This window comes from Capsicum annuum, chromosome 3 (assembly GCF_002878395.1).
Source record: "Capsicum annuum cultivar UCD-10X-F1 chromosome 3, UCD10Xv1.1, whole genome shotgun sequence".
NCBI lineage: Eukaryota > Viridiplantae > Streptophyta > Magnoliopsida > Solanales > Solanaceae > Capsicum > Capsicum annuum.
This window is the reverse complement of record NC_061113.1, coordinates 159,844,509-159,869,087: the sequence shown is the minus strand read 5'-3', so window position 1 is coordinate 159,869,087 and position 24,579 is coordinate 159,844,509. Positions and strand designations below refer to the sequence as shown.

General features: G+C 36.6%; 1 protein-coding gene across 1 annotated transcript; it reads right to left on the bottom strand.

The window, feature by feature from the left end:
• Positions 1-18,525: 18,525 nt before the first annotated feature.
• LOC107856601 (guanylate kinase 2) lies at positions 18,526-24,352 on the bottom strand. Its single transcript, XM_016701593.2, has 11 exons — positions 24,013-24,352; positions 23,608-23,643; positions 23,408-23,515; positions 23,214-23,290; positions 22,991-23,120; positions 22,339-22,701; positions 19,624-19,745; positions 19,408-19,543; positions 19,198-19,243; positions 18,996-19,101; positions 18,526-18,913 (listed from the first exon to the last, which is right to left on the bottom strand). Exons 2-11 carry the CDS (start codon positions 23,608-23,610, stop codon positions 18,730-18,732), a joined length of 1,275 nt encoding a protein of 424 aa, XP_016557079.1. The 5' UTR covers positions 23,611-23,643; positions 24,013-24,352; the 3' UTR covers positions 18,526-18,729.
• Positions 24,353-24,579: the final 227 nt, after the last annotated feature.

Genomic DNA, 24,579 nt, shown 5'->3' with positions numbered 1-24,579 from the left:
ACTATCATTTTTCTCTTCAGATTGAAATTGAAAATGTGAAAAAAAAAAGAGTGCATAGTGGATAGTTTAAATTTTGAAGTGGGGTTGGTTGGGTCACATTCAAATCACTTTTTTATATTATGTTTAGATTATGACATGTTTGTGGAGTCATTTGAAATAGTGGAAAAGTGTGAAAATGAGGAAAAAGAATCTTACATTCTTAATTTTGTACAAGATAAGCACTACAAAAACATACCTCACTTTAAAGCTGAGTGGTTTACCATGCACCATACATTACTGGATTCCTTCGTCTTTGTACCACCACCCTTTTAGCGGAGCAAAAAGTTAAATGCAAGGTTGGGGTTGAAATTTATATCCTTAAGGTGGAGGAAAAAAAGTTGATGTGGTTTGTGCTGCGACACTAAATTAGGAGCTATTTTGAGGCAATCCAAATTAAAGGAGGTTCTATTTTTAGTATTTTAGCTTTTACTTCACTAGTTTTGTTTTTGTTGAGTCACAGATTTCTGGGAAGTCTGAGTACCGAAAAACCTAAGCTAAGGAGCATGGCATAGACTAAGTGTGGGGTCCCTGGACCCTCTTGATATATAAAGATGCTACTAGCTAGGCCTAGAGGCCTCAGGGAGTATTTCTATCTCTACTTTTAAGTATACTTTGTAGGTAGAGTAGATTTTTAAGTGTAGGGTGGGGAAATTCCCATTTTTAGCCTATTTGTGTTACAATGAACCTGTTTTGGCCCTGGTACTCCTTGGACATTGTGCACCTCAACTGAGGCAAATCGCTTCAGTTGAGGGTGGTATCATAGGGGTACGTAATGTAAAGTGAGTGTGAATAAGGATAAAAATTTTTTAGGTAAGTGAGGTATTCTTGTTGGTGCTATGTGTGACTGCATGATGCAAGTGTTTTGGTTGTAAAAGCATGTTGGTTATGTGAATAACTGCTTTTTGAACTCCTAGGCTCATGATTAAGACTCTTGTACTTGTTTTCTTAAGTTTGAATTCATGCTGTTGTTTGATTAAGAGTCTATAATGATCCTACTTAAGTTAAGCATGTGCCATGTGCGTGTGAGATGTTTGTATAGTCCTTGTTGCACTTGATTTTAGAACTTGCCTGGTGTGTGTGCAAAGCAAAATAAAGAGTGTAGGGTTAGGATATGATATTGACATTTCTTTGACAATCATATTTCATATCCTCTTTTACCTACCCTTTTGCATAATCAAAGCTAACCCCATTGAGCCTCTAGCTTAGTTTCTTTGGCAGCATAATATATAGCCTAGTCCTTTCTTTGATTGACCTTAATTTGATTCAAAGCTCCTAAGCACTTTAGTTGAAATACAATTGAGTTAAGGAGTTTAAAATTCAAGTAGGAGAAAGGTAAAAGTGAAGCACCAAAGTAGTAGTTATTGGTGTATTGTGATTGGGAGTTATAGAAATTTATACTAAAAAAGTGGAATCATGAATTAACAGACAAGGCTTCCTTCTATATTTTATGTTAATAAGCTTAATGAGATAGGGAAAAACAGAAGTGTGGTAGACATACGTGGTGGAATTGGTTGTTAGAGGTGAATTGAATGAACAGTGTGATGTATTAAAGCACTTAGGGAAGAATTTCACTATTACTGGCCAGAATAGTTCTTACCGTCCCTTAGCCGACATTACAATCCTTAAAGGCCTACTTGATCCGGAGCTTTAACATTCTGATATTAGTGGAATACTACACTAAGTGATAGCCTATTGTTCATCTTGTGTAACTTGTGAATTATTTGAAAAAGTGAGTGTAATTTGATTCTCGTACCCATTCTATTATAAATTGCAACCATATGAGTGCTTATGGATTACTCTCTTGTTGTGAGGGCGTATGTTTCATGAATGTTGGGTGATTTATGTGATATCTTTGATTGAGAAATATGCATGAGTTTGCCAACTTGGTGAATCAATTCTTGAGGCTAGGTTGTTTTGGCATATTATTCTTAAACTTTCAATTGTGTATGTAACATGCTTAGTGTAAGTACTTGCATTCTGTGTCGTCATTGTAGTACTAGATTGAGTTTCTTGCTTGTAGTAGAAGTGTAGAGTCTTCCCTGATTATGATGCTTATAGTGAAGAGTTGTTCGAGGATGAACAAGGCTTTAAGTGTGGGGTAGTAAGCTGAGGTGTATTAATGCACCTCTGTGTTGTTATCTGAGCTTATTTGGCCTTGTTTTGAGAATAATTTGTATGCTTAATGTGTTAATGATGATATAATTGAGCATATAAGTGTTGAAGTACTTAATTACAATTTTTATGGCATCTTTCAAACAAGTTTGTACTGAAATTGGGTCACTTAGAATTAAAATGAGAAAACTAGTGTTACTAGCTTAAGCTAGGTGTTTGTCTAGTTGATCTCTAAGAATTCTAGTGAGTGTAGTGAGTTACTAAGGTTATTATTGTGTAATTATGTGTGTAAAAACTTGTTTACAGTGTTTAAGGTTCAATTGAATCAAGCCAAGAGTCAAAACACTAAAGTAAAGATTAAAAGGGAAAAACTAGTTCTTAGCTTAAGTTTCTAGTTCACCGTTGTGGATTGGGTGTTGTTTTGAGCTCTAATTTGTGATGTTTAATGCTATAGGATGCTTGGTGAGTTTATTATTATTATACACAAAGGATATAAAAGTTTAAATGAAGTGTAAACAACACAAAAAGGCTTGGAATGGATCAACGAAAGCACGGGACAAGATTTGACGTAAAACGGACACTTTAGATGTCCATGGCGCGTATCTGACCCAAGCCATGGATATGGAGATCGTGACACACATAGGTAGCTTCTTAAGGGACCCAAAATATTTTGTATCCAATATTAGGTCGCGTAGTGCACCCCTGTCCTCGCGATGGACTCTACAATGTGGACCTAGTGCAAAAATCGGCACTTTTGTCCTTCTATAAATAGGACACTTGAACTTAATGTTATACACCTGGGACAGATTTGAAACTTGGAGAGGGGCTGGAAAATACTTCAATTAGGGTTTTTATTATTTTACTTTAGTTTATTTGTTGATTTTATCTTGTATTCATCCTAGGTGATTACGAGTATGTCCATGAGTGGCTAAAAGCCCCCTTTCCGAGGTTAAGGCCAAGAACCTGATTACTATTGCTTGAATTGATTTGGTTTTGATTTATTATCATATTTGGTTGTTTATTTATCCCTGTTATAACTATTTTAAGGATTATCTACCTTTAGAATACACATATTGTCGTCTTTGTGAGCTCGAGGGGGGGATAAAAGGATAGAACGTGGGGATAAATAGAGTAAGGCTCTTCTTTTACAAAATAAAGGATTTGAATTAGCATCTATGATAGAGATATACCTAGAAGCCTTGTTTGAGTCACTTGCAGGATGACATCTTAATGCATTTAAATGGATTATTACATACTCACTTAACAATGTAGTTGTAATGTCCAGTTAGGTAGAATATTAGAGGATCGAGAGACCATGATTATACTATAAACCCTGCGAATCAACAACCAAGATAAGTAATCTAACCAATGAAGTTCAATAGCTTAGCATGATTGTTCGCAAATCCTTAACCCTGGATTCCTCTCCATTGATTGTCCAAGACTTTTACTTTTCCGCATTGTTTATTTTACTTTTAAATCATAATTCTCAAACTCTTGATGTCACGTTTGCAACACTTTAATCTCAATTGTTAAACTTGAATTTGATAGTTGTTAAAACAAGTCCCTTTGGGATTGATACTTGGCTTCTAAAGGGCCACTTTACTACTTAGTGAGACCACGTACACTTGTATGTGCGCTTAGGCGCAAAAAGTTTTTGGCGCCGTTGCTGGGGACTTGTAAATAAGAAACTATCTTATTTTTAGTTTATCTATATTGAGTTGTACATAGTTTAGTAATTTTTCTTTTTAGTTTCTTTTACATTCTTTTCTCACACTTCTTGATATGTCAGCCTGGGATAGATGGTTTTCGAGTGATGTTGATTCTTGTTGTTTTTATGGGGGACACCATCGGAAAGCTTTTTTAGCAAGATTTTGATGGAAACATATGGACGGGACCTTCACAATATGAGGTAGATACTATCTTATTTGTGGAGCAGACTACAAGTTGGTGTGTGGGTTATGGCAACAGTGGTCATTCTGCAGATATGTGTGGTGCTAATCCAGATTCAGTAATGTTTGTAGCCAATGCTCAAAGGCCATATTATAGGAACACCAACAATCAAAAGTGGCAGACTCAGCTACCAATTTAATTATGGAACAACCAGCAGCAATAGCAAAACACACAACCAAGTAATATAGAGGAGATGTTAAAGAGGTTCATGGCCACCCAAGAATAGTTTGCTGTTAAACTTAAAAATCGGCACATAATTCTAAAGAATTATGAGCTCAGTTGGGGAAGATACAATAGGCATAAAATGTCAGATCTTAGGGTAGTTTGCCAAGTAACACTGAACCTCCTAAATAAGTGATGGTAATCACTTTGAGGAATGGTAAAGAGCTCAATGAAGAACCTCTAAAGACAACTTCGAAGGTAGATACAGCGTTGTTCCCCAACTGGTTGCAGACAAAGTTGTTGATCATTCGAGGAAGTCTGAGTACTTGAAAACTAAAGTTGTTGAACAGATTAAGGAGATACCACCACCACCACCTCCACAGAGGTAGAGAAAAGCATAGGACAATACTAGCTAATTTGTGGATCAAATACAAGAATTTCAGCCATTCAATTGTCATCTTTCTCTCGAGATTAAAATTGAGAAAGTGAAAAAAAATAAGTGTGTAGTGGATGGTGTAAATTTTGAAGTGGGATTGGTTGGGCCTCACTTAAAGAACTTTTCTACATTATGTTTAGATGATGACATGTCTGTGGAGTCATCTGAAATAGCGGAAGAGTGTGAAGATAAGAAACAAGAATCCTACATTCTTAATTTTTCAGAAGATAAGCACCACAAAAACATACCTCACATTAAGGTTGAGTGGTTTACCATGCACCAGATATTACTCGGTTCTTTCATTTTTGTACCACAACCTTATGAGTATAGCAAAAAAATAGATGCGAAGTTGGGGGTGAAATTTATATCCTAAAGGTGGAGGAAAAAATTTATATGGGTTGTGTAGCGACACTAAATTAGGCATTGCTTGGGAGGCAACCCAAGATAAGATAGGTTTTATTTTTAGTATTTTAGTTTTTACTTCACTAATTTTGTTTTTTCTAAGTCATGGGTTTATAGGAAGTCTAAGTACCAAAAAACCTAAGCTAAGGAGCATGGCAGAGACTAACTGTAGGGTCCCCAGACCCTTTTGATGTATAAAGATACTAATAGCTAGTCCTAGAGGCCTCAGGGAGTAATTTTATCTCTACTTTTAGGTATAATTTAGGTACAAAGTAGATTTTTAAGTGTGGGGTGGGAAAATTCCTATTTTTAGCCCATTTGTGTTACAATGAACCTGTTTTGGCCCTGGTCCTTCTTGGACATTGTACACCTCAACTGAGGAAAATCGCTTAAAATGATGGTGGCTATCATAGGGGTACGTAATGTAAAGTGGGTTTCAATAAGGGTAAATTTTTTTGTTTTAGGTAAGTGAGATATTCTTGTTGGTGCTATGTGTGACTGCGTGATGCAAGTTTTTTGGTTGTAAAAGCATGTTGATTGTGTGAATTACTACTTTTTAGTCTCTAATGCTCATGATTATGACTCTTGTACTTATTGGCTTAATGTTGAATTCATGCTAATGTTTGGTTAAGAGTCTATAATGATCCTACTTGAGTTGAGCATGTACTATGTGCATGTGAGGTGTTTGTATATTCATTGTTGCACTTGATTCTAGAACTTGCTAGGTGAGTGTAAAGCGAAATAAAGAGTGTGGATTTAGGAGATGATATAGGAATTTCTTTAATAGTCATGTTTCATACCCTCTTTTACCTATCCTAGTGCATAATCATAGCTAACCCCATTGAGCTTTTATCTTTTTTTTTTTTGCCAGCCTAATATGTATCTTAATCCTTTCTTTGATTGACCTTTATTTTATCCAAAGCTCCTAAGTACTTTAGTTCAAATTTAATTGAGTTAAGGAGTTTGAAATTCAAGTAGGAGAAAGGTGAAAGAGAAGCCCCAAAGTAGTAGTTAGTGGTGTAATACAATTCAAATGGCCGCCTTAGCTTTCAATGACATCATTCGAAGTCAGTACGTGGGGTATCAAGCTTTGGTCACATTAAGGAAATGGGATCCTACAAGGAGGGGCCGATTGGAGTACAACAATGAGCAATCCCACGTGTGAAAGATTGCTTGGAGCATTGAAGATTAAGGACTCACAGTTTTGGGCCTTCATTAAGGACATTTTGGTTGCTTATCCTTGTCCAAGTAACACTCGATGACCACCCCTTTTCATTAAGGGTATTGTGGTCATTTTGTTATGTAATAAGTTAAACTATAAATAGGTTCTATTAGTTCATTTGCTAGTTAGTTTATGAAAGATGAAAGATCGAAAACTTGAAATCCTCTCTCTTAAGATTAGACCACCTTAGTATAGTCTTATTTAGGACTTGAAAAAGTCATCCTTAGTAAAGGTCTTGGAAAAGCCAATATTGTTCTTTACTTGGAAATGGTGGATCTTGAGATGAGTCGATTACCTTGGCGGTCACTGTAAGAGTGTGGTTTTGATTATTACATTCATTAGGGGTTAATGTTGAAATATACTTGGTTCTTAATCTTGTAATAATCTTGATCTCACTATATATCCTTTCATTATTTTGCAAATCCATGTGTTTTTGTGTTTGTCATCTTGTATCCCTTTGTGTTGCTTGTTTGTCTCACGTTTTGTGGACTGTTTTGGCATCTTGGTGGACTGATCCGTATCATTTGGTATCAAAGCATGGCTTGATATTGTTCCCACAAGATCAATCTTGGGCTCGTTAGCTTGAAAATAAAAAAAAAGTGTTAGAAAATTGAAAAATCAAAAAGAGGCAAATCTGTCCATTTTTTGTGTTCTTGGCCAAAATTGTGTTCTTGTTGTTGTTATTGTTGTTTTGGCCAAGATTTGTGTCTAAATCTAGGTGTTTTTTGATTTTCTTAGTTGTTTTTAAGTGTTAGTTTTGTCTTCACTAACACCCTTGAGTCTATATCCAAGTTGAGCTTGAACATTGTTGTTGGTATTGTTGTTACGGTTTCAAGAACTTGAACATTGTTGGTGTTGTTGTGTGGACCAAAACTTGAAGGTGGTTTGAGCTCGTGTTGTTGGTATTTTATTGTGGTTTTTAAGCTTGAAAAAGGGTTACTGATTGTTGGAGGTTCAACGTGAGGCTAGGTTTTCAAACTTCTATTGAAAGTTCTTGTTGTTCTAGACTATCTTCATGTCTAGTTGCAAAAAAGCTCTTCAATAGTGTTTTTTGATCCAAAAGCCAAGTGGAAAGAAGTGAGGCCTTTGTTAGTCTTTAAAACAAATCCCAAATACCTACCAAAAGGGAAGGGGGACAAAAAGATCTACAAAAGAATTGGTACTAAAAGAGGGAAAAAACACTTTACTAGGTGTCCAAAAGAGGAAAGGGCCACTAACCCTTCAAAAAGGTGTCTTGCGCAAGAGGTGTAAGACAAGTCAAACCTTTTTGAATGTGAAAAAGGGCTCCAATCTTGATATTTTTCTTCCCCAAGGCCGAAATACACTTCTTCAAGAATTGAAAATTGAACCAAAATTTCAAAGTTGGAAAAATAAGAACCTATCAAAAACCGCAACCAATCCTAGACTGCCACATCACTAATTTTTGTACAATACCGAAACTTAGGGCTCAAAATCTTGGATTCGTAGTTTCTTATTGTTGATTGTTAGTTTCATTTTTTTTATTCTTATACTAATTGGTAACTAGTAAATACCTACTATGTTGTAAATTAATTTTTGAATACATTTCTTTCGTGTCTTCAGTATTTGTGTGTTTTTCTTGTTTTTAACTCGTAGTAAATTCTTTATTTCAAGTTCATAAGTGAATTTTGTTTTTTGTCTTGATTCAATCAAAAAAAGAATCCATTCCGACCGCCAAGTAGGATTGACATCTTATTGACTACCGGAGTATAAACAACTTTTAATATTTGCCGCTCCAATTATGAGAATCACAAAGGTGAGTGTATCGAGTGTTGGTAAGGAGATTTTTGTCTTCTTTTATTTGTTGTTGTCTTTTTTTTTTATTTTGTTAGGTACCATGGATGCACATAATTTCAAGGCCACGTGTGATCGCATCCATGACGATCTTGAAGATATGCAACAACACATTAAAATTATACATCAATTGTTACCCAAACTCTTCCCTCAAAATCCAATTGTCCAAACAACTTGCGATAAGAGGTTTCTGAAGAAAGTTGCTTCCCAATCTTATGATGGAATTTCAAACTAAGGTAAAGACGAACATACTCATGAACGTCAAGGTAAAATAGCTAACCCTTACACTTTTGTGCATGTGAATGATAATTGTGTGGCTAGTAGCCCATTGAGTGTGAGTTATAGCTTGCCTATATGCGAGTCTATTATTTCTTTGCCACTTGATGATGATGTACTTGTTGTGAGTGTGGATACACTAGTTGATCCTATTAATGACCGAATCGACTCTTCTTGTAAGATCGATTTATGTCCACCTAGTGTTGGATAAAAGTACATCGCCTTGTGAAATTGATGCTGATCAACTTTTCTATGAAAATTGCCCACCACTTGAGGATGTGTGTGATGTGATTAATGAATCTCAAGTGTGTGATGATGTTGAAAATATTAATCAAAGAAATAGGAGTGAACCCGAGAGCTATTCTTGGGATAATCTTGCATTTGAAATCTCTTTGAAACTTGATATTGATCTTTTAGAGAGTGATGAACGTGTTTGTTCCGAATCTACCCGTGAAATAGATCATGCTCTCTTAAGGTATAATGTCTTGTTTGAAGAGGATATAACCACTCTTAATGAACCTAGTGGTGGAAATGATGGTATAGCTTGTCTTAGAAGCTATAGCCGATATGCTAACGCACTATGGTGTGACAACATTCCTCCTAAAGATGGAAATCTCTTCATGGAAGATGAGAGTACTCTTAAGGGTAAGAGATGTGTGGTTTTGTAAACTACTTCTCATTCTACTTTGTGTGACTTTATTGTTGAGAGTACTCATGGTGATGATTGTGAAACTAGTAGTGAGTACACACATGAGGGCACCTTAGTAGAAGTCGACTTGAGTAATACCTTTCTCTACTTTCTATTTCCTCTGGATAATATATATACTATTATAGAGAGTATCCCATTTATTTTGGGTGGAGACCACCGGAAAGGGGAGTGTTGTCTAGACCCGTGTCTATGGCCACTCTTCCCGTTTGACCCCGGTGCCAAATATAGAATTGGTGATGATGGTGCACCCAACTTGTTGCTTGGTTTACATGACAAGCAAAGTATCATTTTTGGTGAATTCTATAGCCAAATCCTTTGTGCATTTTTCATTAATTATGTAATATTTAGTTTAAAGGATCCTTGGTTATATTCTAAATATATGCAACCTTGGCATGTTGAGGTGATTTGTCGTGCTTACCCTAACCCTTATTCCATGAGGAGTTTGTATTTGTGTGTCCTTTATTTGGTTTTGCAAGGTCTGGATTTGAGGTCGAATCCTTTTCAATAAGGGGAGGATGATAGATTCAAATGACCGCCTTAGCTTTCAATGACATCATTCAAAGTCAGTACATGGGGCATCAAGCTTTGGTCACATTAAGGAAATGGGATCCTACATGGAGAGGCCGATTTGAGTACACCAAAGAGTAATCCCAGGTGTGAAAGATTGTTTGGAGCATTGAAGATTGAGGACTCACAGTTTTGGGCCTTCATTAAGGACATTTTGGTTACTTAGCCTTGTCTAAGTAACACTCGATGACCACCCCTTTTCATTAAGGGTATTGTGGTCATTTTGTTATGTAATAAGTTAGACTATAAATAAGTTCTATTAGTTCATTTGCTAGTTAGTTTATGAAAGATGAAAGATTGAAAACTTGAAATCCTCTCCCTTGAGAGTATACCACCTTAGTATAGTCTTAGTTAGGACTTGGAAAAGTCATCCTTGGTATAGGGCTTGGAAAAGCCAATATTGTTCTTTGCTTGGAAACGGTAGATCTTGAGGTGAGTCAATTACCTTGGCGGTGACCATAAGAGTGTGGTTTTGATTATTACATTCATTAGGGGTTAATGTTGAAATATACTTGATTCTTAATCTTATAATAATCTTGATATCACTATCTATCCTTTCATTATTTTGCAAATCCGTGTGTTTTTGTGTTTGTCATCTTGTATCCCTTTGTATTGCTTGTTCGTCTCACGTTTTGTGGACTGTTTTGGCAGCTTGGTGGACTGATTTGTATCATGGTGTATACAATTGGTTTGTTGTGGTTGGAAGTTAAAGAAAGTTGTGCTAACAAAAATGGAATCATGAATTAATAGACAAGGCTTCCTTCCATATTTTTATGTGAATGACCTTAATGAGATGGGGTAAAATAGAAGATGTGGTAGACATAAGTGGTGGAAATTGGTTGTTAGAGGCGAATTGAATGAACAGTGTGATGTATTAGAGCGCTTAGGGAAGATAGTCACTATTACTGGCCAGAATAGTTCCTACCCATCCCTTAGCCTACATTACAACCATTAACGACCTACTTGATCCTGAGCTTTAACATTCTGATATTAGTGGAGTACTACACTAAGAGCGATCCTATGGTTCATCTTGTGTAACTTGTGAATTCATTGGGAGAGCGAGCGTAATTTGATTCTTGTACCCATTCTGTTATAAACTGCATCCATGTGAGTGTTTACGGATAACTCTCTTTTTGTGAGGGCACATGTTTGGTGAATATGGGGTGATTTATATGATATCTTTTATTGAGCAATATGCATGAGTTTTCCAACCTGGTGAGTCAATTCTTGAGTTTAGTATGTTTTGGCGTAGTATTCTTACACTTTCAATTGGATATGTAACATGCTTAGTGTAAGTACTTGCCTTCTGTGTAGTCATTATAGTACTAGCTTGAGTGTCTTGCTTGTAGTAGAAGCGTAGATCCTCCTCTTATTATGATGCTTATAGTGAAGAGTTGTTCGAGGAAGAACAAGGCTATAAGTGTGGGTGGTAATTTGAGGTGGATTTATACATCCTAGTGTTGTTATCCGAGCTTATTTAGCCTTACTTTGAGGACAACTTCTGTTCTTAGTGTGTTAATGATGATATAATTGAGCATATAATTTTTTAAATACTTGATTACAATGTTTATTGTTTCTTTCAAACAAGTTTGTACTTAAATTGGGTCACTTAGAATTAAAATAAGAAAACTAGTGTTACTAGCTTGAGCTAGGTGTTTGTCTAGTTGATCTCTATGAATTCTAGTGAGTGTAGTGAGTTCCTAAGGTTATTATTGTGTAATTATGTGTTGAAAAACTTGTTTAAAGTTTTCAAGATTCAATTGAATCAAGCCAAGATTCAAAACACTAAACTAGATATTAAAAGGGTGAAACTAGTTCTTAGCTTAAGCTAGTTCACCATTGTGGATTGGGTCTTGTTTTGAGCTATAATTTGTGGTTTTTATTGCTATATGATGCTTTGTGAGTTGATGATTATGATATATGAAGGATATATAAGCTGGAAATCAAGTGTAAAGAACACAAAAAGGCTTGGAATAAGTCAACGAAAGCACGGGACAAGATTTGACGTGAAACTGACACTTTGGATGTCCATGGCGCATATATTACCCAAGCCATGGCTATGGGGTGAATGCCACACATAGGTAGTTTCCTAAGAGACCCAAAAGAGTGAGTCTCCGCTATGAGGGCGCGTCGCGCACCCTAGTCCCGCGATGGGCTCCGCGACGCGGACCAAGTGCAAAAAATGACAGTTTTGTCCTCCTATAAATAGGACACTTGAACTTGATGTTATACACCTTGGACGGCTTTGAAACTTGGGGAGGGGATGGAAAACACATCAATTAGGGTTTTTCTTCTTTTACTTTAGTTTATTTATGGATTTTATCTTGTTTGATCCATGGTGATTACGACTATGTCCATGAGTGCTAAAAGCCCCATTTCCAGGTTAAGACCTAGAACATGATTTCTATTGCTTGAATTGATTTGGTTTTGATTGCTTATCATATTTGGTTGTTTATTTATCCTTGTTATAACTATTTTAAGGATTATCTACCATTAGAATACACATATTGTTGTATTTGTGGGCAAATAGAGTAAGGTTCATATTCATTTATAGAATAAGGGATTTGAATTAGCATCTAGGATAGAGATATACCTATAAACCTTATTTAGTTCATTTGTAGATGACATCTTAATGCACATAAATAGATTATTGCATCCCCGCTCAACGATGTAGTTGTAATGTCTCGTTAGATAGAAGATTAGAGGATCGAGAGACCATGATCATACTATAAACCTCGTGAATCAATAACCAAGATAAGTAATCTAACCAATGAATTTCAATAAATTAGTATGATTGTTCGTAGAGCCTTAACCCTGGATTCCTCTCCATTGATTGTCCAAGACTTTTACTTTTCCGCATTGTTTATTTTACTTTTAAATCATAATTCTCAATATCTTGTTGTCACGTTTGCACCACTTTAATCTCAATCGTTAAACTTGAATTCGATAGTTGTTAAAACAAGTCCCTGTTGGATCGATACTTGGCTTCTAAAGGGCCACTTTACTACTTGGTGAGACCACGTACACTTGCGTGTGCATTTGATGGCAATAATTTTTTGACGCCGTTGTCAGGGAGTAACATGCTTAGTGTAAGGACTTGCATTCAGTGTAGTCATTGTAGTACTATCTTAAGTGTCCTTAGGGAGTCCTGCTAATATCCACCTGTGTCGTGTAGTGTCGTGTTTACCTCTCCACAATCCCATTTTGTTGTGGTGTTCTAAGAGCTAAAAAGTTATAATTGATACTAAGCTCATTGCAGAAGTGACTAAACCTTGTATTTTCAAAACCTTGTATTTTCAAACTCTGTTCCATGGTCTGATCTGATTCTAACTATCTTCTCATTATACTTCACCTGCACTTATCTGGCAAAGGCTTCAAACACAAGGAATATTTTTTCTTTAGATCTCAGGAAGAATGTCCAAGTGAACCTAGAATAGTCATCAACAATGACTAATATGTACTTTTTTCCTCCTCTGCTAGCAACCTTTATAGGTCTACATAGATCTATGTAAAGAAGTTGTAGAGGTTCTTACTTCTTTCTTTGGCTTGAAGGAGACCTGGTTTGCTTTCCCTTTACAAAGGCATCACAAACCTTAGAATAGGTAAACTTCAGCTTAGGCAGTCCTCAAATCGGGTTCTTGTTGACTAGCTTATTCAGCAGGGAATAACTCACACGGCCCAATCTTCTTTGCCATAATTCATCAGCATCTTCTTACACACTCAAGCATGTCATGTTCTTGGGTTTGCAACACCCCAAATCAGCAACATACATATTTTTGTTCCTCCATGCAATAAGCATCACTTGACCATCCTTGAGACTTGTGACAATACACTTATATGATATGAACTTTGCTTTATTTTCTTTATCACAAATCTGAGCAACACTCAGAAAACTGAATTTGAGTCCATCCACAAACCGAACATCATCAATGGCTTAACTCAAATTGTTCCCAACCATTCCTATTCCAATAATGTATCCGTTGTTTTTATCACCAAAGGAGAAACTGCCTCCTTCATGGGCCTTAAGCGAGAGGAAGTCTTCAATTCTTCCAATCATATGCTTCGAACAACCACTATTCATGATCCAGTGGTGGGTGTTTCCTCTTTCTTTCCCCTACATTGACAATCAGTTGTTTGCTTTAGGAACCCAATTCAGCTTGAGTTCCCAATGTGCTGACAAAGGAAAGATCAGGTTTTTCTTAGTCTATCCAGGTAAACTATCATCATTTTTTCTAGATTTAGAGACCCTTCTCAGACCTCTCATAACAGCTAATATTGAGGGGCAAGAATCCCCAGTATGACTATTTTTTCCATAATGAGTACACAAGAGATTGTCCTTAATAGAGACATATTTGCTAAAAGGATTGTAGGGTACACTTGACCTATAGTAGCCCTAACCTCTCCTGCTATTTGATCCCTGACTAGTGAGACTAGTCCAAACTTGATATGAGATAGTCCATTTATGAGCCTTTTTAAGCTCATCCTTGACTCGAACCAGGTCCTTCTCAAGTTCTGAATTCCTCTCAAGTGAGGCAGTCAGGTCAGCACTTGCCTTAACCAATTTTTCTTCCAACTCAAACTGAATTTTACTTCCCTCACTTTTCCCTTTTGAGTCAAACTTGGACATTTCACTAAGTTTTTCATTTAAAAAATCATTTTCAAAGAAGAGAGACTTGCAAGTTTCATGAAGTTTAGATAATTTCTTAGTTAATTCCACCTTTTCTTCTTCAAATTTATTAAGATTTTTATTTAGAGACTCCTTATCTTTAGTAAGTTCACCAATAGTATCTATAAGCACAACAGTAAGAAACTTTAATTCTTTAAGGGAATAATCTTTGAGATTTTCTTTGATATCTAAGAGAGTTACCTTGTTATCTTCATCATCATCTGACTTTGCCATCAAGGTAAAAAGGTAATCATAGATCTGGACATCATCCTCTATAGCCAACAAGAAACATCTTCTTGCTGCTCTGATTCATTTGAATCACTAGAAGAGTCAGCCCAGATAGCCAGAACCAGCTTCACTACTTTGTCAGCTTCAGCCTTTCTACTGTTCTTACCAGGGAGGGACCCGGTCTTTTTTCTTTTCTTTTTCACCATCCTTCTTAGCATACTCCTTGTATTCAACCTTGTGCAGAGGATTTTTGATATAATGACCAAGCTTTCCACATTTGTGATAGGTGTCATTTGTTTTTCCTTCTCTAATGTGTCTGCTGGATTATATTCTTTTAGGAAGAGCTCGCATTCTTTTCAAGACCTTGAGGAACCGTTTAGTGATATAAGTAGTTTCCTCATCCTCAATAGTGATATTCTCCTTTGCGGCCTTCAGCACTAGATTTTTCTCCTTTTTATGCTCACCTTTAGACTTGTCTTGTTTCTTCTTAATCTCATAGGTTTTGAAATTCCCTGTTAACTCATCCATAGTCATGGTTTTTAGATCCCTGGCTTCAGTAATAGTATCAACTTTGCTATCCCATGACTTTGGAAGAATGTTGATGATCTTTTAAACCTGTTTGGAAGGTCGAATATCCTCACCCATGTAATGGAGTTCATTTGTTATAGCAGTAAACCTAGTATGTATTTCTTGGACTGACTCTCCTTCCTTCATGCTAAAAGCTTCATATTGTGTAGTCAACATGTCAACCTTTGGCTCTTTTACTTGACCAATTCTGTCATATGTCGTTTGCAAGCAATCTCAAATTTCTTTAGCAATCTCACATGCAGAGATCCTTTATACTCGTCGGGACCTATTCCACACACAAGAAGTTTTTTTGCCATAAATTTTTTCTCAATCTTTCTTCTGTCAGCATCATCAAATTTCTTTTTTATTTTGGGAACATTATAAGTAACTTCACCATCTTTGACAGGGTTGGTGGGAACAAATGGCCCATCTTCAATAACATCCCATAACTCATAATATTCAGCTATAACGAAGTCGTGCATACATGTTTTCCACCACCCATAATATTGGCCATTAAATTTGGGTGGCCTGATAGTTGATTGACCTTCTTCGATATAAGGAAGGGCAACTATATTAGAAGATCCTTCCTAGGTGTTAACCTTTTAGGAAGAACCGACTCTAATATCAAATGAAGAAATAGACGAGATGCCTCCTACTCTGGGACTTGGTCCCTAAAAAATGCATGCAATAAGAAACTAAATGGAATAGTATGTAAAAGTAAATAGACAATTAACACAACAAATTTTATGTGAAAACTCTTTGCTCAAGGGAGAAAAACCACGACCTGCCTTTAGGGTTTTCAACAGGTCCACTAATATTCAAGCAATCTTGAATACAAACTCCATGACATCGAGGATTAAACTCTTAATCCTTCTTCGACTTGTAATAACTCTATAACAATAAACTTAGTGCAATAAATCTATTGCACACTGACCTAGCTACCTCTAATTGAATCACAAAGCTAACTCTAGCTTTTGTCAACTAACTCTAGATGACACTTTTACAAAGAGAACCAAACGGAGAGCACCTACAGATATTGAACTTAGAGTAGTAGGAAACATTTACAGACTCCAAACAACGACTCAAAACAAGGGTTGTAAGACACTAGTAACGACTGAGCAGGTCCCTTGTTGTAGGTGAGCCTTTGAATCCGCAAAGCTTTAACAGATTTGATGTTGTATAGAATATGGAAGCCTTGGGTTTTCTTGTAGAGATAAGCATATATAAGAGACAAGAAAACCTAGGATGAATCTCATTGGCTGAGACAAAAAGTGCACCAGCCTTTTCACCAACTTTCTGCGAAGTAGCACTATGTCCAGCTATAGTACTAACCAATGATAATGACGTGAATGCGATCAATTAGGTCCTTAAGTAGTTGTAGCTTTGTTATTACAAGATCTTCAGAAACTAGATCCCAAAGGATAATTTGTCAATCATCAAAACTAAGGACTTAACAGTTTTGATGTAAACATCTCGTATGAGTATGTCCTTTTCAACTCTGCTCATTTTTCAGTCCTATATTATAACATATACTCGAATATCATATGCAATTATGCATTATGCAACGTGAGCATCATTGGTGAATCGAGAATAACCATGTCCAAAGAGACTCTGACTACACAAACCTATGAGAATTATTATACAGTGAAACCTCTCTATAGTGATCGTGTTTGTCCGAAGATTTCATAGCTGCTATAGAGAGATGAGGTTATATATGTATAAAAGCATTGTTCAGATCTTGTTTAGTTGTTATAAATAAAAATGCGCAAAATAGAAAGAACGTCAATATAGAAAAGGCAAACACTAAAAGCATTTTCCTCATGAAGTTATGAAATAACTCATATGCACCATTTAAGTATGATTTTTTCTTTTAAATTAGATATTCATACTTGAAATTTATTGTGTGCACGACATTAATGATGAGTACCATAAATATTTTGTATTTTATTTTGTACATAATACCTTTCTGATAAAATATTATTACATAATATTTGAGTATATTTCTATAGAAAGATAATTTTACAAACAGTATACCGCTTTAATAAATGTCATTACCGTCATATGTAGAATGTTGTTATAGAGAAGTAAAGATAACATGAAAAACCAGTTTCAGAGAAAATCTAACAGCTATAGTGAAATGTCGTTATAACGAGGTGATGTTATATATCACGGAGGATGCACAAATTTGTGGATATGATTAACTACACCCATTTCGAAACCTAAATAAATTCCGCATCACTTTGTTAGTAGAAAAGTTTATATTTGATCCCAAGTGTAGGGCAAGTTACCAGAAGACTAGCACAAAGCTCAGTTTTATCAAAGTCGGGAGTTTTTAGAGTCCCTAAAATGACCTTTTGGCAAAGAGAAAGAGGCAGCCAACTTGTCATCTTGGCAGATTTTATGCTTATGCTATCTTGTTTAAGGGTCCTACTTACCAAACCCCCTGACAAATGATTTATGCAAACGTCGTGCAACGTTGGTTTCATGTTTATTCCACTTGTGCGCTCACTTTTGAAAAATGCAGCAATCCTCTCTTTGCCCTTTTTTTCAGAAAAGATACTAGTCCTTTATATTCTGGCGTAACACTTGTTAATGGGGATGGTAAACAGGAAAGAAACAAAGGCAAACTTGTAACATTGTCCACCCTGACCCAGTTCGCTCAGTATTTTTGACTTTTACCCCAATCAAAATCAAAGTCATGATTTCAATGGAGCCCCCTTGATTCTAAAAGACGTACGCTCTACTCCATGTGGACCATTACCGTGTGACACCTTGCGGCCAATCATAAAGTTATCAAATGGGAACAGATGTATGGTCAAACAAGTGGCCTCAACCACTTCTACTTGTCAATTCTTGGTGTGGTGACATTTTCCCGCCATACCAACATTCATGACCATGTGAACCAGGAATAATTTTATTAAAATTTTACAAGGGCTTTTAGAGCTTAAAGTAGAGAAAAAGTAACACCCCCACCCCCTCCAAACAAGCTCAACCTTTCAACTTGAAGTCGAGACAAAGTTGAGGCAATTGATTATGAAATAAATTTCAAGTCATCATAAGGGAATCTGTCGAGCATCATTTTCTTCTGCGATAGCTACATTAAGAAAAGGGACAATTATAGAAACAAACTCACCAAACAAGGCTCCACACTAATATAATTAGCAAAATCTACTAATCTTTGACCTATCGTGTATCATGAATCAGTTTCCGCCAGAACATGAAGGCATCATAGACAATGGCGAGGAAGATTAGCTTAAAGGAAATGTTTCACTTACCTCTCTAATTTTATCTCTCAGGAATGGACGGGAAACAACAAATAAACAAGAGAAGTAATGAGGGTTGAAAAAAATAAGATACGAATAAACTAGAGAAAAAGCTGTAAGAACACCATCCAACATACTCATTCTCACTCTGTAATCCTTGGGTAGAACAGTTACATATCTTAGGCTTTCAATAGTTTAGGCTGCTAACCTACACTTTCCGCATCAATTAGATATCATTTCTCATTTAATTGTTGTATTAGGAACTACACAGTTCAAGCAATCCATGTAAGATATCACATAGTCAAATCGTGGTTCTCTTCAAGGGCTCGATCCCTCTAGAGATGTAAGAAGTGAAAAACGATTATTGAAACCAGAGGTAGTAGGTAAGCTCAGCTGATTGTCAACATTTACTTGATCAGTGGAAGGATTAGTGACATATAGGTTTAGTCCTCGTGTCCGTCCTGGGGCCCCTCCTTTGAGCAAAGATAAGTCCAGAACATACCTGCATCAGAGGTATCATATATGCCAGAATCCTAATATGGACTGCATACATAAAAAGAAATGGATTATGCAAATCACCATACCTGTTATCTGATGCCTTTTGATATTCTGCAGCACCACAATTAATTAAAATCTTCTGATCAATCTTTGAGACTAAATGTTCGACAGGTAAGTTGACTAATTCTGGATCTGCATTCAAGAAAAGTTCATGAAATCAGTAAGGCATACTATTGCCTGATGGAATCAAGGTAAAAACGGTGGGACAAGCTATGTCGTCTAGCTTACATGTTATACGGGCAGTCTTCACACCTTCAGTGAGACCCAAGATGTTCTACATAAAAAGAAAGTTTCATCATATAGTGTCACAAAACATTTTATTCACGACCCATTTAGCAGTACATGATCATTGGACATATGGATAAACAAGAAATCTTCTAACTAGAACCATTACAACTCTTACGATATATTACAATACAGGAGGGGAGCAAAGATTACCTTAAGATTCTTATAACAACTTTCTAGGTCATCGTTCACCAAATTATGATCGAAGAGACCTGATGATTTTCCTTGTTCGAGCTCCGCCCTAGCATTTCGGAGACGCTTTTGGATTTGCTCTTCAGTCTCAGTTGCCCTATTTAACAGATTGACAACAATTTAAAAACCAACTGAACCGGGCAATATGAAATACTTTACATTCTCGATCAGTACTACCTTGCACGAAGGCGCTTCTCAAGCTCTTCAAATGATGGTGGAGAAATAAAAATGAAGATAGCATCAAGAGAGCTAGCTCTCACAGACCTAGCACCTTGAACGTCAATATCAAGGATGCATCTCTGCACAATCATACAAAATTAAAAGGCTTGACAAATTTGCAACAGAAAGATCTACCAATATGCTAATGCACAATTTGGCCCATGAGTGATGCCATTAACAAGTCAATGTAAGACTCAGTAATCAGTTCAAACATATTACTACTACATCCAGATCTTCATTTTTTGCAAGTTGTACTTTTTTCTTTTGATTGGGGTGGAAAGCAAGAAATTTGGAAGGCAGGACTGGAGGTAGAAGACACATAAAGAAACCTTGGGTTCTGCCAAACCAGCAATGAATTTCTTTATTGAGTTGAGTGAAGCTAGATTTTAAAGAGTAAGGAAACTCACTAGTGTTTCAAATCTTGTACAAGAAAGATTTACCTGTATGCAAGGTTGAGGAACTTGTCCCGAACATGTGTTGGGGAATCTATAAATGAGGGTTCAAGTGTTTTGTTCAGTATATAGTGCAGAAGACAGACTGGTGTGGTCTACATAAAAAGAATCACTCATAATAGATGTGGATCTCATTGGCTTAGAGATCTATCAGTGTCCAGAGTTAAATAGTGCTTAGTCCCCTAATTTGTCAAATTTACACAATGTCCAGAGGGGATTCCGAGCATTTTCCGGTCTTGACAGGATTGCACCAGGGATCGACTCTTAGTCCGTTTTTAATTGTCGTGGTGATGGATGTGTTGACTCGGAGTATTCAAGGTGAGGTGCCTTGGTGTATGCTTTTTGCGGATGATGTAGTTTTAATTGATGAGTCATATCGAGGTGTTGATGATAAGTTGGAGGTTTGTAGACAAACCCTGGAAGATTTAGGTTGAGTAGGACCAAGACAGAGTATTTGGAAAGCAAGTTTAGTGACTCGAAGCAAGAGGTCGAGGTGGTAGTGAAGTTGGAGTCACAGGTGGTTTGTAAAAGGGATAGTTTTAAGTACCTTGGGTCTATGATCCAGGGGAATGGTGAGATTGATGAGGATGTCTCTCACCGTATTGGTGCAGGTTGGTTGAAGTGGCGGCTCGCCTCGGAAATTTTATGCAATAAGAAGGTGCCTCCCAAGCTTAAAGGCAAATTCTACAGAGTTGCAGTCTGGCCAGCTATGTTGTATGGAACGAAGTGTTGGTCTGCTAAGAATTCTCACGTCCAGAAGTTGAAGGTGGCAGAAATGAGGATGTTGCATTGGATGTATGGATTCACGAGGGCTGGTAGGGTTAAGAATAAGATTATTCGGGAGAAGGTGGGAGTGGCGTTAGTGGATGATAAGATTCGGGAAGCGAGGTTGAGATGGTTTGGGCATGTGATGAGAAGGGGCACGGATGCCCCAGTCCGTAGGTGTGAGAGGTTGGCCTTGGATGGTTTCAAGCAGGGTAGGGATAGACCGAAGAAATACTAGAGAGAAGTGATTAGACGTGACTTGGAGCAGTTACGGCTCACTGAGGACATGACACTTGATAGGAAGGTTTGGAGGAAGAGTATTAGGGGTAGAGGGTTAAGGTGTGTGGTCTAGTCATAGGCTGTAGCTAGAAGAGTTTGGTGTAGCTTGGTTGGTAATGCTAGGGTTGGGGGGAGGGGGTGTCCTTCGTTGGTCAATGTACTCTATTTTTGTGGTTGTTGTAACTTGTATCACTGTTATTTTTATCATGTTGTATGTTTGCAACGTTTGACTATGGTCCTTTGTCTTGATCTGGGGTCTATCGGAAACAGCCTCTCTACTTCTTCGGAGGTAGTGGTATGAACTGCGTACATTCTACCCTCCCCAAACTCCACCAAGTGGGAATATACTGGGTTTGTTGTTGTTGTTGGCTGTTAAAAGTATGACACATGTTTAAAGGAATCGGATGGTCTTCTGACCTTGACAAGCTTCAGCTCCTAAGCTAATTTTTGGAGTTTAGATAGATTGGATGTCTTTAACATGGTATTAAAGTCTGATCCATCTTTTGTTGTGTTTCCCAACGTTGCATCCCAGTCTTATGTTCTCATGCTCCAATGTTCAGTCCTAAATGTGTGGTGATGTACTGGTGTTACAGTTGGGTGCTGCAGTGTCCCACTAGTTAAGATAATGGATCGTAGTCTCCTTATATGCTCTTTCAGTTTTCACTTCATGAATTAGCTTTTGGGAACCAACTTAGGCGCAAAGTCCATTTTCTTAACAATGTCAAATAAACTATTTTTCACCGGAAAATACCAAAGAGATAGGGGTTCCATTCTCCTGGAGAATGTACCGAAATTGAAACTTGCGCATATTCATGGGGCATGCACCAAAGAGAACAACAATACACACTTCTAATTTTTTGTTATGAATTTCTGATGTTTATATAAATTAACACAAAATAAAACTACATGAATATAAGTTTAATCTCATTTTTTAAACTTAAGAATTTTTTTTTTTCTAAAAAAAAAAAAGTAAAGTTGGAATCAAAGAAAATGTTTGCACTCCCAAAGTAGTAGTGTTATTCTTTTTGGAAGAAAAGGAGTATAAAACTTCTTTAAGATCACCAATTCACGAGTGCAAATTAACAACAGTTGCAGGTACACACAACCAGGTCCAATATGTTGTAACTAGTAATACCAATATTTTGAATTAAGAATTGATAGCATGAAGTGATGATACCCTGCCAGCATCAGCTACCACCTCAACTGCTTCAACACTGGTTCCATAAAGATTACCATGAACAGAAGCAAACTCCAGGAATTTCCCATCCTTTATCTCTCTCTCCATTACACTGCGGTCACTGAAATGGTAATGAAACCCATTCTGCTCTTTTTCTCTTGGTGTCCGAGTTGTGTGGCTCACAGAAAATCCAAACATAGATGGAAACTCTTTCATTAGTCCAGATATCAAGGTACCCTTCCCCACACCAGAAGGGCCACTAATGACAATAGGCTTCTCAACATTGCCTAAAACTCCCTTACTCCAGGCAACCACCTCATTGCCACGTGCCTTTTCCTGTTCTCTTATAAATGGGGTGCCCACCTAAAAAGTATTAAAAGTGAGTGGCTGCAAATTAACTCATTCAAGGGTATCGAATTATATTCAAACAGTTAAATTAATCAATCACCACAATTTTGACATTTTTTATATTAATGATTGATAAATACAAACAGGCAACTCCACTGGATCTGCACACAAGCATCTCCAATTAAACATTTTGGAGAAATGCTGATCTGAGTAATCAACAGAGATTCAGCAAGAGATCTTGACTTCCATGTTTAACAGACAGAATAAAAACCTTTGCATATCTAAAAGCCATAAATTAACCAACCTCAAGAAACCAAAAGCAGCCATCAGACTTGGAATCTCCCTGAATGACCAATACACGATCACCATTTAAAAGCACAGCTGAGTGGCCATTTGAAAGCTTGGGTTTAGTACCCAGTACAGTGGGGTTTATCCTGCAATTAAATCCAGTTTTTGTTCTTCTTGCCAAAAAAAGCTACAGAATAACCAGATTGGTTACAAAACATGCTACATATCCAGAAACTCACCATTCCCTACTAGATTTGTCAAAGATTTGTACACCAATGACCGATGTCAATTCCTGATCAGCCCCACCAATCACATACTGGTGAAAAATAGGGAGGCAGAACATTCATTCATGAATATATTCATTTGGGCATATTAAATTGGAAAGAATGCACATCACAGAAGAATATCAAAATAGTATGTTGAATCATCATACAATTTTAGAGCCAACACAAATAGCTGTTTCGTGGCCCTTTGATTTCAAATCAACCCCATTTGGAATATCTCCCAGGAAACTATCAGCAAAGAAAACTGGAGCTTCTCCCTGAACACCAGAGAGATCAAGAAAAGATCACAACAAAAGAAGACAAATATATACTTTAAACTAATAGCGCAAATCAAGACTAATGCACTCACCATAGATGTAAGTATTCCTTCCTATAAAAATTCAACCTGACCAAGAAAAAATCACAAATCAGATTATAAATCCACATGAAAGAATTATGCATTCCCTTGAGAAAAAATGAGAAAGAAAATCATATCGCCTACAAATTAATAACAGAACTAGATCATGCAGTAACCAAATTAAGGATGAAACAGAAATTCATATGATACTAAGATCCCAATGGATAACTAAGAAGCCAAAATAAAACTGTAGGAAAACAGAAGCCATGAAATATCATGCTGCCTTGAGCAAAAAATAAATAAATAAAAACCCATAAAATATCCTCAAATGAAATGAATGCACACAGAAATAAAGATACACACGTAAAGCTATAGGTGCGTCCCTCAATTACAATTGGAAAACCCATAAAACATTACCTGATATTTTGTGAATTCAATTTTAATTGGTGCTGTATGTATGTATTATATGAAGAAGGGGAAGGAAGGGGTAATATATTAATTGAAAGAGAGAGATATGTCAAAGAAGAAGAAGAATAAAGTTTGAAAAGTCAGCAAGTTTGACAAAGGAGGAGGAAGAAAGTTTTGCCATATTTGTTGGCGGAACAAGGAATGTGGAAGAGAGGCACATGGTGACCAAAGAGGAGCTTTTTTGGTCCAGTTCACTTCATCAAACCAGCCCCGCCCCCAGCTTATTTTCTCTATTATTTCGAGTATTTTCTTTCTCTATTTTATTATATTTTCTTTCTTCTTTATTCATGAGAAAAGGCATAAGTACCGCCGTATTTTATTATTAATATTTCAATTTCATATCTTTTCTTTGCAAAAGATCTAATATACCCCATGAATTTTTAAAAAGTGAAATTAATTCCACTCTAAAAATGTTATCTTCGAATCTTAACTAAATGGTAAAATACACACACCTATTCTATTATAGCTTGTTTTGATGATGATCAGTTGACAACAAGAGATCAGGTCCCTCGGCCT

Excerpts from the sequence above, each read along its gene's own strand:
- LOC107856601 (XM_016701593.2), bottom strand. Across the intron at positions 22,702-22,990 it reads GCTGCTTTTGGTTTCTTGAG|GTGGGCACCCCATTTATAAG; the intron begins GTTGGTTAATTT and ends AATACTTTTTAG. Across the intron at positions 19,244-19,407 it reads GTTGTTATAAGAATCTTAAG|AACATCTTGGGTCTCACTGA; the intron begins GTAATCTTTGCT and ends CTTTTTATGTAG.